The sequence below is a fragment of the Vigna angularis genome, chromosome 2 (assembly GCF_016808095.1).
Source record: "Vigna angularis cultivar LongXiaoDou No.4 chromosome 2, ASM1680809v1, whole genome shotgun sequence".
Taxonomy (NCBI): domain Eukaryota; kingdom Viridiplantae; phylum Streptophyta; class Magnoliopsida; order Fabales; family Fabaceae; genus Vigna; species Vigna angularis.
In genome coordinates this window covers 7,885,647-7,897,682 of record NC_068971.1, presented here as the reverse complement: position 1 = coordinate 7,897,682, position 12,036 = coordinate 7,885,647, and the positions used below count along the sequence as shown (strand labels likewise).

The 12,036-nt window shown below is 33.2% G+C and overlaps 1 protein-coding gene and 1 long non-coding RNA gene across 2 annotated transcripts; both read left to right on the top strand.

The window, feature by feature from the left end:
- The first annotated feature begins 2,231 nt into the window (after positions 1 to 2,231).
- LOC108327236 (uncharacterized mitochondrial protein AtMg00810-like) lies at positions 2,232 to 3,095 on the top strand. Its single transcript, XM_017560960.1, has one exon. It carries the CDS (start codon positions 2,232 to 2,234, stop codon positions 3,093 to 3,095), a length of 864 nt encoding a protein of 287 aa, XP_017416449.1.
- A 6,042-nt stretch (positions 3,096 to 9,137) lies between these two features.
- Positions 9,138 to 10,989, top strand: LOC128195470 (uncharacterized). Its single transcript, XR_008247051.1, has 3 exons — positions 9,138 to 9,754; positions 9,890 to 10,300; positions 10,403 to 10,989. It is a non-coding gene; the product is annotated as an uncharacterized LOC128195470 (long non-coding RNA).
- Positions 10,990 to 12,036: the final 1,047 nt, after the last annotated feature.

Below are 12,036 nucleotides of genomic sequence, written 5' to 3'. Positions count from 1 at the left end.
AGCTCTCCTCTTCAGTTTCTAGGGTTTTACTATCTCTTCCATTCTATTGTTCATCTAGTTTCTCCATGATAATGGAGAACTAAAACTTATTTGTTGTTGGGGAAGATGTAACCTCTAAAGTCTCATGTATTTGAATTGATTATGATTTATATATGCTTATTTCATTAACTGTTAGGGTTATTTTTCTTTGCTCAATGCTTGTTATGTTTAACTCATTCACGACATGATATTTGATTTGTTTGAGTATCGACAAATATCTTACAATTTATGATCTAGAGAATTTCTCCCAAGGGAACTATTGCCTAGACATAGGGATAGAACGCTTGGTTGTCTTAAGCTTCTGTTCGTAATACAGAATTAATTATTAGAGATGCAAGACATTGTGGTCTAGTAGGATAAGCTTCTTTCACCGAGACATCGAGTTCTAAGTAATTTAGAAAGTGACATTGACATTTAGTAAAGAAGAAGAATTCCTATATTCATGAGAGTGATTAGGTGAATCTAAACCCCAAGAACATTATCATCTCATATTATCAACTTTATTCATTCATTCTAGTGTTTAGCCTCAATTGATTAATTTGCATTCATATTTACTTTTGTTGCATTTTCATTTGAAAACCAACAAAATATCTTTTTCGTCTTAATTAGTTAAGTAATTACAAAACTGTTGAAAGAATATGCAAGATTTTTCCTTATGTTCAAACTACTTATGATAATGCTTGTGACATTTGCCATTATGCTAAGCAACACAGATTGCCATTTCCTAAGAATAATTCTATGTATGCTAATTGTTTTGATTTAATACACTGTGATATATGGGGTCTTATTTCCATCCCATCTATTCATGGGCATAGATACTTTCTTACTATTGTTGATGATTGCAGTAGGCATACTTGGGTTTTTCTCATGCATAATAAGAGTCAAACTAGGGAACTTCTACAAGCTTTTATCATAGAGATTAAGACCCAATTTAATAAAACTGTCAAAGTCGTTAGAACTGACAATGGCCCTGAATTCAACTGTTCCAGCATATATGATTCATATGGGATTGAACATCAAAGAAGTTGTGTTCAAACTCCACAACAAAATTCTGTTGTGGAACGTAAGCACCAACACATATTAAATGTTACCCGTAGTTTGATTTTTCAGTCTAACATTCCCTATGCTTATTGGTCTTATGCCTTGTCTCATAGTATATTTTTGATAAATAGACTTCCCTCTTCTGTTATTAAAAATAAAACCCCCTATGATATATTACATGGTAATTCTCCTACTTATCTTGACCTAAAGGTTTTTGGTTGCTTGTGTTTTGCTTCTACTTTGGAAAGTAATAGAAATAAACTTGACTCTAGAGCTAGAAAGGGTATATTTTTGGGCTACAAAAATGGTGTTAAAGGATATATTGTTCTTGATATTAATACTAGGGAAATCTTCATTAGTAGAAATGTTATCTTTTATGAAGACATTTTTCCCTATAAGAGTGAGCAAAGTAATAAAGATAACAACAATGACAGTGAAGACAAGATGTTTTTCCTTGATAATTTACCCTATAGCCGTAGAAGGGACTTTGTTGAGGATAGAGGAAATAATGAAAGGCCAGCTGAGAGCACTATTACCACTGCTGAAGGAAATAATCTAATAGAAGAGGCACAAGAAAATGAATCAGAGAAGATCTAGCAGAACAAGGAAGACCCCTGAATACTTAAAGGATTACATACATCAAACTGATAAGCTCTCATCTGCATCCTTGTGTGTCAAAAATGGTTTGAAAACTCCTTATCCTATCACTAATTTTTTATCTTATGATTCTTTGTCTAAGAAACATTTAAGGTACACTCTTGCCATGACTGCTGACAAAGAACCCAACTCCTATGAGGAGGCTAGGGACAGTCTTGAATGGGCTGATGCTATGCGAAAAGAAATCAAGGCACTACAAGACAATTCTACCTGGTTTTTGACTCAACTTCCCCCTGGAAAGAAACCCATTGGATGTAGATGGGTTTACAAAGTAAAGCACAAAGTTGATGGTACTGTAGAAAGGTATAAAGCCCGGCTGGTAGCCAAGGGCTACACCCAACAGGAGGGGATACACTACTTGGATACTTTTTCCCCTGTTGTAAAACTTACTTCTGTTAGGCTGTTATGCTCTTGTTACCTCAAGAAATTGGTTTTTACATCAACTTGATGTAGACAATGCTTTCTTGCATGGAGATTTATAAGAAGATGTTTACATGGATCTTCCACCTGGATTAGACACTAACACCAAGGGACAAGTCTGTAAATTGACTAAATCTTTATACGGGCTGAAACAGGCTATTAGACAATGGTTTGAAAAGTTATCTACCTTTCTTGTTTCTGCTAACTATGTTCAATCTAAATCTGATCACTCTCTTTTTGTCAAGAAAACCTCCATAGATTTCACATCTTTACTTGTATATGTAGATGACATTGTCCTAACAGGAAATTCAATGAATGAGATGACTCACATAAAGGCCCTCTTACATCGACAGTTCCAGATAAAAGATCTAGGAGAACTCAAGAACTTTCTGGGATTTGAGGTTGCTAGATCTAAAAAGGGGATACATCTCTACCAAAGAAAGTATGCCCTTGACATCCTTGAAGAAACAGGAATGTTGAGAAGCAAACCATGCTCTACACCCTTTTTGAGCAACGCAAACTCATTATATAAAACAGAGAATTATAAGGATAATCCTAGTGCCTATCGCAGATTAATAGGGAAGATTTTCTATTTGACTAATACTAGACCTGACTTGTGTTTTACTGTTAACTTATTAAGTCAGTTTATGCAGGAGCCTACAAATTATCACTATCAAGCCTTGCAACATATTCTAAGATATGTCAAATCCAGCCCTTTAGAAGGACTCTTCTTTGCAGCTGACTTTGACATACAGATTAAAGGGTTTAGTGATTCGGATTGGGCCACTTGCCCTAACACAAGAAGGTCAACTACTGGTTACTGTGTTTTCCTAGGATCCTCATTGGTTTCATGGAGGTCAAAGAAACAAAGTACTATATCAAGATCATCTACTGAGGCAGAGTATCGTGCTCCTGCTGCCACTGTTTGTGAGATGTAGTGGCTTCACTACCTCCTACAAGACCTTCAAATTCAGCCCACTACTACTGCTGTTCTCTACTGCGACAGCAACTCTGCCAGACACATTGCCCAGAACTAGAGTTTCCATGAGCGAAGCAAGCACATTGAGCTGGACTGCCACGTGGTTCGTGAGAAGATTCAAGCCAAATTTCTACGCCTTCTTCCCATTCGATCAGAAGAGCAGCTAGCTGATGTGTTCACCAAATTCCCTCATCGAACGCATTTCAAATCTATCATTCCCAAGCTTGGATTAATGAACATCCATTATCCAGCTTGAGGGGAGAGTATTAATGTTTCTGTTATTGTAGTTAATGCTCCTAAGAGCATTATTTTGTCTTTTAGAGTTATTTAAGATTAGGGTTTTCTGTTTTCTGTTAGGGACTTTAATTCTTTCTTGTTCTTACCGAAACCCTATATATACAGGGTTCCAGTATATTGTAAAATGGTAAGATAAGTGATACTCAGTTCAACAGTTTCATTCTATCAATCAAAGTAATAATAAAAGTGTTTTCTTACCTCTGTCACTGCGCTCCTTCTTCCCTACAACTGGATTCTTGCTTCTACTCACCCATCGCTACTACAAGTACCGCTGAAGTTCCATGGCGGGTTCTCTCTTTTCTTCTTTCTCTCTCTCGCGAGCAGCACAGGCTGGACTCCATCAATTCTCTGATGCAAGGAAGCTTCTAGTGGAGTTTTCGTTTTAGGCCCTTGGACCTGAGCGCTTTGGGCCTCAGTTATTGGGCTTCTATTTTTAATATCTAGAAAAACCTTCTCATGCAAGCCTTGAGGAATTAATCAAATGGCCTCAAGAATACTCTCTAGCATGGGCATCCACAATCTATGACCAACATCATCATTTCTGGCTTTTATCAAGCGAAGCAGAACTTGTGTTGCTTCTCAAAAAGTTTTGCCAACTCCTTCTTTGATATCTTTATCTTCACTTTCCCATTGGCATCAGGAGAAACTCTCAGTCTTTTTTTAAAATACCATTATAAAATGAGATTAACCACATGGTTTGAACACAACTTGTTGTCAATATGTCTTGCATAATAATAATTAGTATACCTTAGCTCTTTTTATCTGATAAGCATTATTATTCAATACCTTAGCTCTTTTGATCTAATAAGCCTTATTATTCAATCCCGTGATTGATGTTGAGCTGCAAAAAAGATAACCAAGTTTATGATTCATTCATACTCTAAAACATATGGAAGAATGTAAAAAAAACAAAATTTAGAATGTTGAACAAGAAAACCAAGGAAGCCATGACAGAGGATATTACAAAAGGAACAAGGTTTTCTTTTCTCTCTGTCTCCATTACCAAATCTATATCCTTTTCACCATCACATTATACTCAAATCAAAGTCAAAATTACTAACACAAGAAAGGAGGACGAAAACCCTATGTTGCATTGCACGACGATTACTCTAATTGGTACCGAATGCGGTGACACGTCTCGCTAGATCCTCCATAGAGAACTAGATTTGGGAAGAATGAAGAAAGAGGAGCAAAACCTCTCCCACCAAATGAAAAAAATTGAATGAAGAAGGGAGGGAGCTCATAGCGGTGCTGGTGAGGTCAGAAGCAACTACTATCGTCAATGAAGGAGATATGGATGACGGCAGCTTCAACCATTTGACGAAGGTGCAGAAGAAGAAGAAGTTGAGAGTAGAGCTGGCCGCACCAGAACCGTAGCCATTATGCTCGCTCGGGGAAGACAAAACGAAGATTATGGAAAACGAAAAAATATTTTTACCTTACTGGCAGTTCTCTTATTAAACCGTTGGAAGTTTTTCGAACCCAGATAATAAACCCCTTGTAAAATACGTTAATTTTGTACTGGGTAAGAAAAGATTAAAAAGAATAGAAAGTTTTTAAATTTAAGATAAATAATAATTCTCTAATTTAATTAAAAGGGTAATTTATGTAATACACATAAATTTTAAAGTTCAAAATGTTTATCCAAATACGATAAATTAAATACATATGGTTTATATATATATATATATATATATATATATATATATATATATATATATATATTGAGATATCAAGTAGTATATATTATTTATGGAAGAGTACAACAATGTACCAACGTCATAATGTTTTCTTGAACCTTTTTATGTGTTACAATTGATATATTTATTTGTAGATGAATTTAACCAACACTTTTAATAATTCAAACACAGCATTGCACTTGTTTAATCAAAATCTTATGATCTTGGAAAATTTTAGAATATTACGTGTGTGTATATATATATATATATATATATATATATATATATATATATATATATATATATATATATATTATTCACTCACTTTTTTAGAGTTATACAACACTTTTTTTAATATATTACAATTCACATATTGATTTAAACATGAATTTCAGTAAAAAAAATATTACAATAGTTTAAGAAATGTGTTGTAGTAAAAAAAACATAAATAAATGTAAGTGGAAGTATAAAAGAAGTATCGATGGCATAGAAGTGCAGGGTTATTATTTCTCTTTATAAAAGCATGAATAATTAAAATGAAGAACATCAGTTCCATTTATAGCATTTGCGGACACTTGTGTCGGTTGATTCATACCTACATGGTCCATCTTTGTGTATATACCAATGGCAGTCTGTACATATCTTGTTATCCCTACTTTGCTTATATGCATCAAAATACAACAAAGGACCATTTCCCCATTGAACCGAACAAAAGAACAGTGTATTCTGAAGAAAGTTAGTTCCAAAACTAAATTTGTAGCTTTGGCCAATAGAGAGAACGTGTAATCCAAGATCATCATCTTTTGATTTGCAGTGAACATTTATAGTTTCACTTCCCTCCAAACTATTCGTAATTTCTACACTAGCTGGGTCTACCGTTGCCCATGCCAATGTCAGCATGCACGACAACACAACGATTTTCACTAACATAGACATTGTAAATTCTCACGTTCATTTTCTATTCTTCAATCTGTTATATATATATACACATACTGCAAAACAATGGCCTAATGTAGACGGACAAAAATGTCTTTTCATTTGACCTGAGTTATTAGAAATCATTTATCCCAAAATTTTAATTATAGGAAACATTTATTCCAAAATTCTCTCACCATTAATATTTATATTCTATTACTTGTTGTGCTAAATTAATTAATTCAATTCATATAATTGACATACATGAGTGACGGTCAATTCATATAGCTAATTAATTAATTATATTTTATTCCACTTCCAAATTATTGTTAATTTAATGGAGGAAATCCTTGCAAACATATGACAAAACTTTTAATGTAGCACAACAATTAAGAGAGTAATAAAATATAAATAACTAATGGTAAGAGAATTATAAAAAATATTTGGAATAAATGTTTTCTTATAATTAGAATTATTTTTATCAATAAAATTTAAATTAATTAATTAACCCAAAACTAAATGAGTAGAAAATATCAATAATTAATTTTGAAAAAAAAATCTTATACTATGTTTCCTTACAAATAAAATTACTTTTATCAATAAATTTAAATGAATTAATTAATTAATTAACACAAAAATAAAAAAAGTAATAAAACAACACTAATTAATGGTTTAAAAATATTATACTTATAAAAGAATTTTTTTTGGAATAAATGTTTTTCTATAATTAAAATTTAATTATACTCACATATAAATCAATGTATAGCATATTCTTTCCCTTGCGTTTTAGGTTTTGTTTCCATGGGTAAGTTGTCTGTGATGATTTATGGTGCTTGGCGACACTTATAAAAGGGAAGAGGAGATCTTGGAGCTGGTTTAGAACACTGATTTTTTAGTGCATGCGAGGTATATTGGGTGTGGATAAAAAGTGTAAAAGTAAGAAACTATTATAGAACACCTCTGATGTTAATTTTTTCAATTGATAATTGTTTAAAAGTTATGAATCACGGTGTAGTGTATTAAGAAAAGATGGATATGAATAGCTTGATCTCTGAATTATTAAGATTCGCGCTATTGAGAGGAATGTGTAGTAATTTGTCTATCACTACATTTTACATGTTAGGAAAATGTGAGGATCGATGTAGAATTGGGATCGAGATGTAGGTTCAAGAACTAATATACTTGTTAGGAAAATGGTTCCACCGCTGACGCGTAATCGAAAAGAATAATAGGAAAAGAAAATGAGATTGGAAAATGATAGACTTCACCTACAATGGAGGAGTGGGGAAGAAGCGTATCCCAATTGTGGTTAGGGTGGGGAACAATGTGCACAAGGGGCAGAGAGAGTTCACAAAAAGAGTTAGGGTAGAGAATATGAATATTGGGGAAGAAGGAGTTTTCGCGAAATGAGTGTAGGGAAAAATCTCACTTTCTGATTTCATATACACCATCCACTTATCAACGGTCGTTTGCCTTTGGTAATGACTCGTGTCCATTATAGATAGCCATAACCTTTGGTAAAGTCCTACTCCACAAGCCCTCGACAAAATCCTTCAATAAACCAAATTTACCGACGGCCAAAAGGCCTTCAGTAATAGTTCGCCGGTAATAAATGTTTTTCCTATAGTTTTGTAAGTTTGATTTAACAAAGTCTAAATTATGTTGTATGTAAATTATTATTTAAAATGCTAAAGACTTGTATCAATATGTAATCACATATATGAGATGATATGTGAATTATTTTTTGAATTGTGAATTAAGGATTAAAAATTATGTTGTAACAAATATTCTTACTTATTGATGGTCTAAGTCTCATAGATTAACATGTTACATTCTCGTATTTCATGCATAATATACATCTTTCGAAAGGCATAAGTAGTACTGTCAAAATAGGTTAAAACCTGTGAGTCAACCTGGCTCACCACGGGTTTAAGCCAGGTTGGGTTGGAAAAAAATGAAAAAGTTTTGATGCGAGGCAATTTTGACCCGGCTCACTAAGAACTCAGCTCACAAGGGTTGAACCCGTGGTGGGTCGGGTTGACTCACCAGCCCACTTATTTTTTTAATTAAATCAAAGTAATTAAATTAATTATTCAAATCCTACTTTTTTTTATTGAAATCAAATTAATTAAATTAATTATTCAAAACAACCTTTACTTAGCAATAGAGCATTTCGTGTTGCTGTCTTTCCAAAAGTTCCCCTCTACAAATAAAACCCTAAGATTATAGATTGAATAATATTATAGATGGAGATAAAGAAGAAAATGCTTCAAGAGAGCATAATACTATAATATTATAGATTGAATAATTCAGGAATATATCATTTGTTTTATCTTGTTTTTAGACCTATCTCCAAGAAACACAGTTTTATCTTGTGCTATATATTTTTGTTAACAGCTATATGTAGTTTCTTGGTCAAAGTTGTGTATGTCTCATTAAACTAAATTGGCAAAATTTTATGCTTGATAGCTTAGAATATATATAACAATATATTTCTTTTGTTTCGTTTTCTTTTATATCAAATGGCCCAATTATTACTGTTTCAATTTGATCGATCAAAGTACCATGTTATAAGAATCTCAGAAGAAGAGGGTGAAAAAAAAGTTAATTAAGTGCAACCCGTTTAACCCACCAACCCGTGGTGGGTCGGGTCGGGTTCGAATTTTTTTGGCTCCTTATAATAAATGAGTCAGGTTGGGTCGACTCACTAAGTGGTCAACCTGAGGTGGGTCGAGTCGGGTCGAGCCGGTTTACCCGTTTTGACAGCTCTAGGCATAAGTTGATATTCTACTTGTTGAATTTCCTTGATGTATAGAACCATGTATGTATTTGTTGAAGGTTTGATTTTGAATGAAAGTGAATTATTTTTAGTTGTTCACTAAAATATATTTTTCTAAGTATAATTTTGTAAGATAATTTTTTTTTAATATCTTACCTTCCATTAGTTTATGTGGTGTGACTATATTAAGTATAGGGTCAAATATATTTTTAATCCTCCATCTTTCATATTTTGGTAAAGCGAAATTATAATTTTTCGTCTTTCAAAATTAAGGGCGTTGAAAATAGGTTGAGCTACCTAACGGTGTGCTACGTCACTTCTCATTTTTTTTCTCAAACGTGTCAATCCTCTCTCCTTTTCCTCTTCACGTGGGAGGTTATCTCCTCATGAATCCTCAACATCTCGCCTCAAAATCTCTCAGGATGAATCGATGCCGATGCTCTAATGGAGATTCACGACATCAGAATCCTCAGCTTCATCAACAACTCCTTCTCGAGTCCATTCCTGAAGTTGGGCTCAATCAATTTCCTCCTTTTTAACGTGGACACGCAGGAGTGTGACGCATGAATGCAAATTTCTAAAGGGTATTGTGTGGAACAGATGACATGCGTTCTGGAAAGAGCAGTTTCTTGTTGCAGGATACTTTTTAATTTTCAGAGGATTTCTGTAGGGATTTTAATCATTTCTGCTATAAACCTTTTATATCCTGCTCCACAACGATTTTGCATGTTGGGAAAGTAGAAGCTGTGTGTTTGGAATTAGATGTGTTAAAACAATATATAAGCAGTGCTCCTCAATGACGGCAACTTCGTAGTACAAACTTCAAGATAATTCTTAGTCGCTCTTTCTAGCAAACTCTATTAAGTGCTTCTATTTACCTCTTACTCCTGAATAACTATTGTGTTTTGTTGTAGATGTTCATGTTGGCCTTGGAAGAATTCTTACATGGTTAGTAGTCATTATTCCCAATAGGACTGTATCTTAATGATTATCATTATATATCTTTTTGTTCAAACATATTGATGTGCTACTTGATTCTCTGGTCTTCTGTATTTTTCTTACATCAATATTTATTTCATGTAGAGCTTCTGTACTCGAAAAAGCCTCAAAATCAGTTTGGGATTTAATTGTAGACAATAACAGTCTGGGAAAGGAGAGATAAGTGAAACTGTTGAGTGAGTGTTTTGTCGACTGAGTGGCTAGGAGCCTTCATTCTTTCCACTTCCTAATGGTGAGCCGCAATCTGAAAAGGAGGTTGGCAACAGAAAAGAAAAAGGCAAGGGAAAGCAAAAGGAAAATGAAAGCACAAATACAAATATTCCATCAAAGAAAAGGAGCTTTAGTGAAATCAATTTGGAAGGACCAGATGAAACTTCGACCAGGTTCTCTAATCCTGCGGCAGTATTGGAAGGTTCTGGCAAATCACCTGTATCAATTTCGAAGACTTGAGTTGCAAATTCGATGATGCTTTTGTAACTACAGTGATCAAATCTGGTAAATATATTATATTGACACTTTATAGAACTTCACTACAGTGTTCTATTTTTGTTTAATAATATTTCTGTGCTTTAATAATTGGTATTTGGTATCTTGCAGAAACATTTTGATGATAACCAACCTCTAGGTTATAATTTCGAAGGCTCTGCTTCAACTAAGTTCAACAATGCTTTTAATAACTCAGATATGGAACAGTTGGATTTTCATCCATTCAGTTTAAATCAAGATATGAATCACAACCAAGTTGGTCACAACTCTGATTTGATTGGTCAAGTGGATTTATATCAGGACCTCGGGCATAACACAGAAATTAAACACTCAGAATTAAATCAATTTAGCATAGAAGGTTTTGATTGTAGCCAATTCTTTGGAACTGAAGATACTGTGCATCATGGACAAAACATTATACCTAACATTCTTCCAAATATCTGCCCTCCACCATCTGCTTTCTTAGCTCCAAAATGTGCCCTGTGGGACTGTTTCAGACCCGCTCAAGGGGTAGAATGGTGCAGGAACTACTATAGCAGTTGTCATGAGTTGTTGGCAAATAATGAAGGTCTTAGCATGACTCCAATTTTACGACCAGGGGGCATTGGTGTTATCCAATCATAGACTTTGATGTATTGTAAGTTTGTTGATTGTATAATAACTACCATAAAAATTAAAGGGTATTGAAACCTCTGTCACATATCTTAATTTTTTCATTTTCATAGTTACTCCTATGCTACTTCTTTAATCTTACATCTTTTTACAGAGTAGAAAGACTCTCAAAATTGAAAGACATTACTTCAACAAGAAAATCACCATAAGCGATTTGGAGATTATCTGTTTGCTATTAAGGTTCATAGGGGTGAACGAAAGAGGAAACTTTTAATTTCATAAAGGGGTCAAGGAGCGAAAGACGATGAAGGTGTTGACATTGGCGTGGTGGAAGAAGTTAGTGTTGGTGAAGATGGCGAGGTAAAAGAGAATGCATAACCCACCACCACCCACTTTGGCAAACCTTCCACGTGAAAAAGGTAGAGAGAGTTGACATGTTCGAGAAAAATGAAAAGTGACGTGGCACATTGTTAACCACCTCAGTCTATTTTTAACGGTGTTGATTTTGGAGGACGAAAAATTATAGTTTCATTAAGGATAATGATCAAAGTGTATCAAAGTTTTAAAGAGAAATAAAAAATAAAATCGTTTGATAATTGAGAACTAAAAACATATTTAACCCTTAAGTATATAAGTAAATATATAAGTGTACGACAACGGGATCAGAATAAAAATTTCTAATTTAACTATATATATATGTTAGGTTTATAAGTTGCATATTGAAATACTATATATTTTGTATAGACACTTTATTCAGTCATGTTAAATGTTTTGTTATGTTACTTGACTATAAGAAGAATAACACATTATTTATATATATATTATAAACAATAAAATAAACTATTATTGAGAAATTAAATTTTATAATACTCTTACATTGAATAAAAAAAAAGTTTTAAAAAGTAATTTAGTACAAAGAAATAAAAAATGAATAAATAAAACATCTTTTGACCGAAGGCAACAAATGAGGAGAGGAGTCAAAGTGGTCTATCAATAAATAAATAAATTTTATTGACAAAAAAAAATGTTAGTGATTACATATAAATTTTTCATTTATAAAATCTATCAATAAATCAAATTTATCACTGAATTTTGTTTTCATAAAATTTCTTTAATAATTTCAATAAATTTTA

Excerpts from the sequence above, each read along its gene's own strand:
- LOC108327236 (XM_017560960.1), top strand. The coding sequence starts at position 2,232 with ATGGATCTTCCACCTGGATTAGACACTAACACCAAGGGACAAGTCTGT.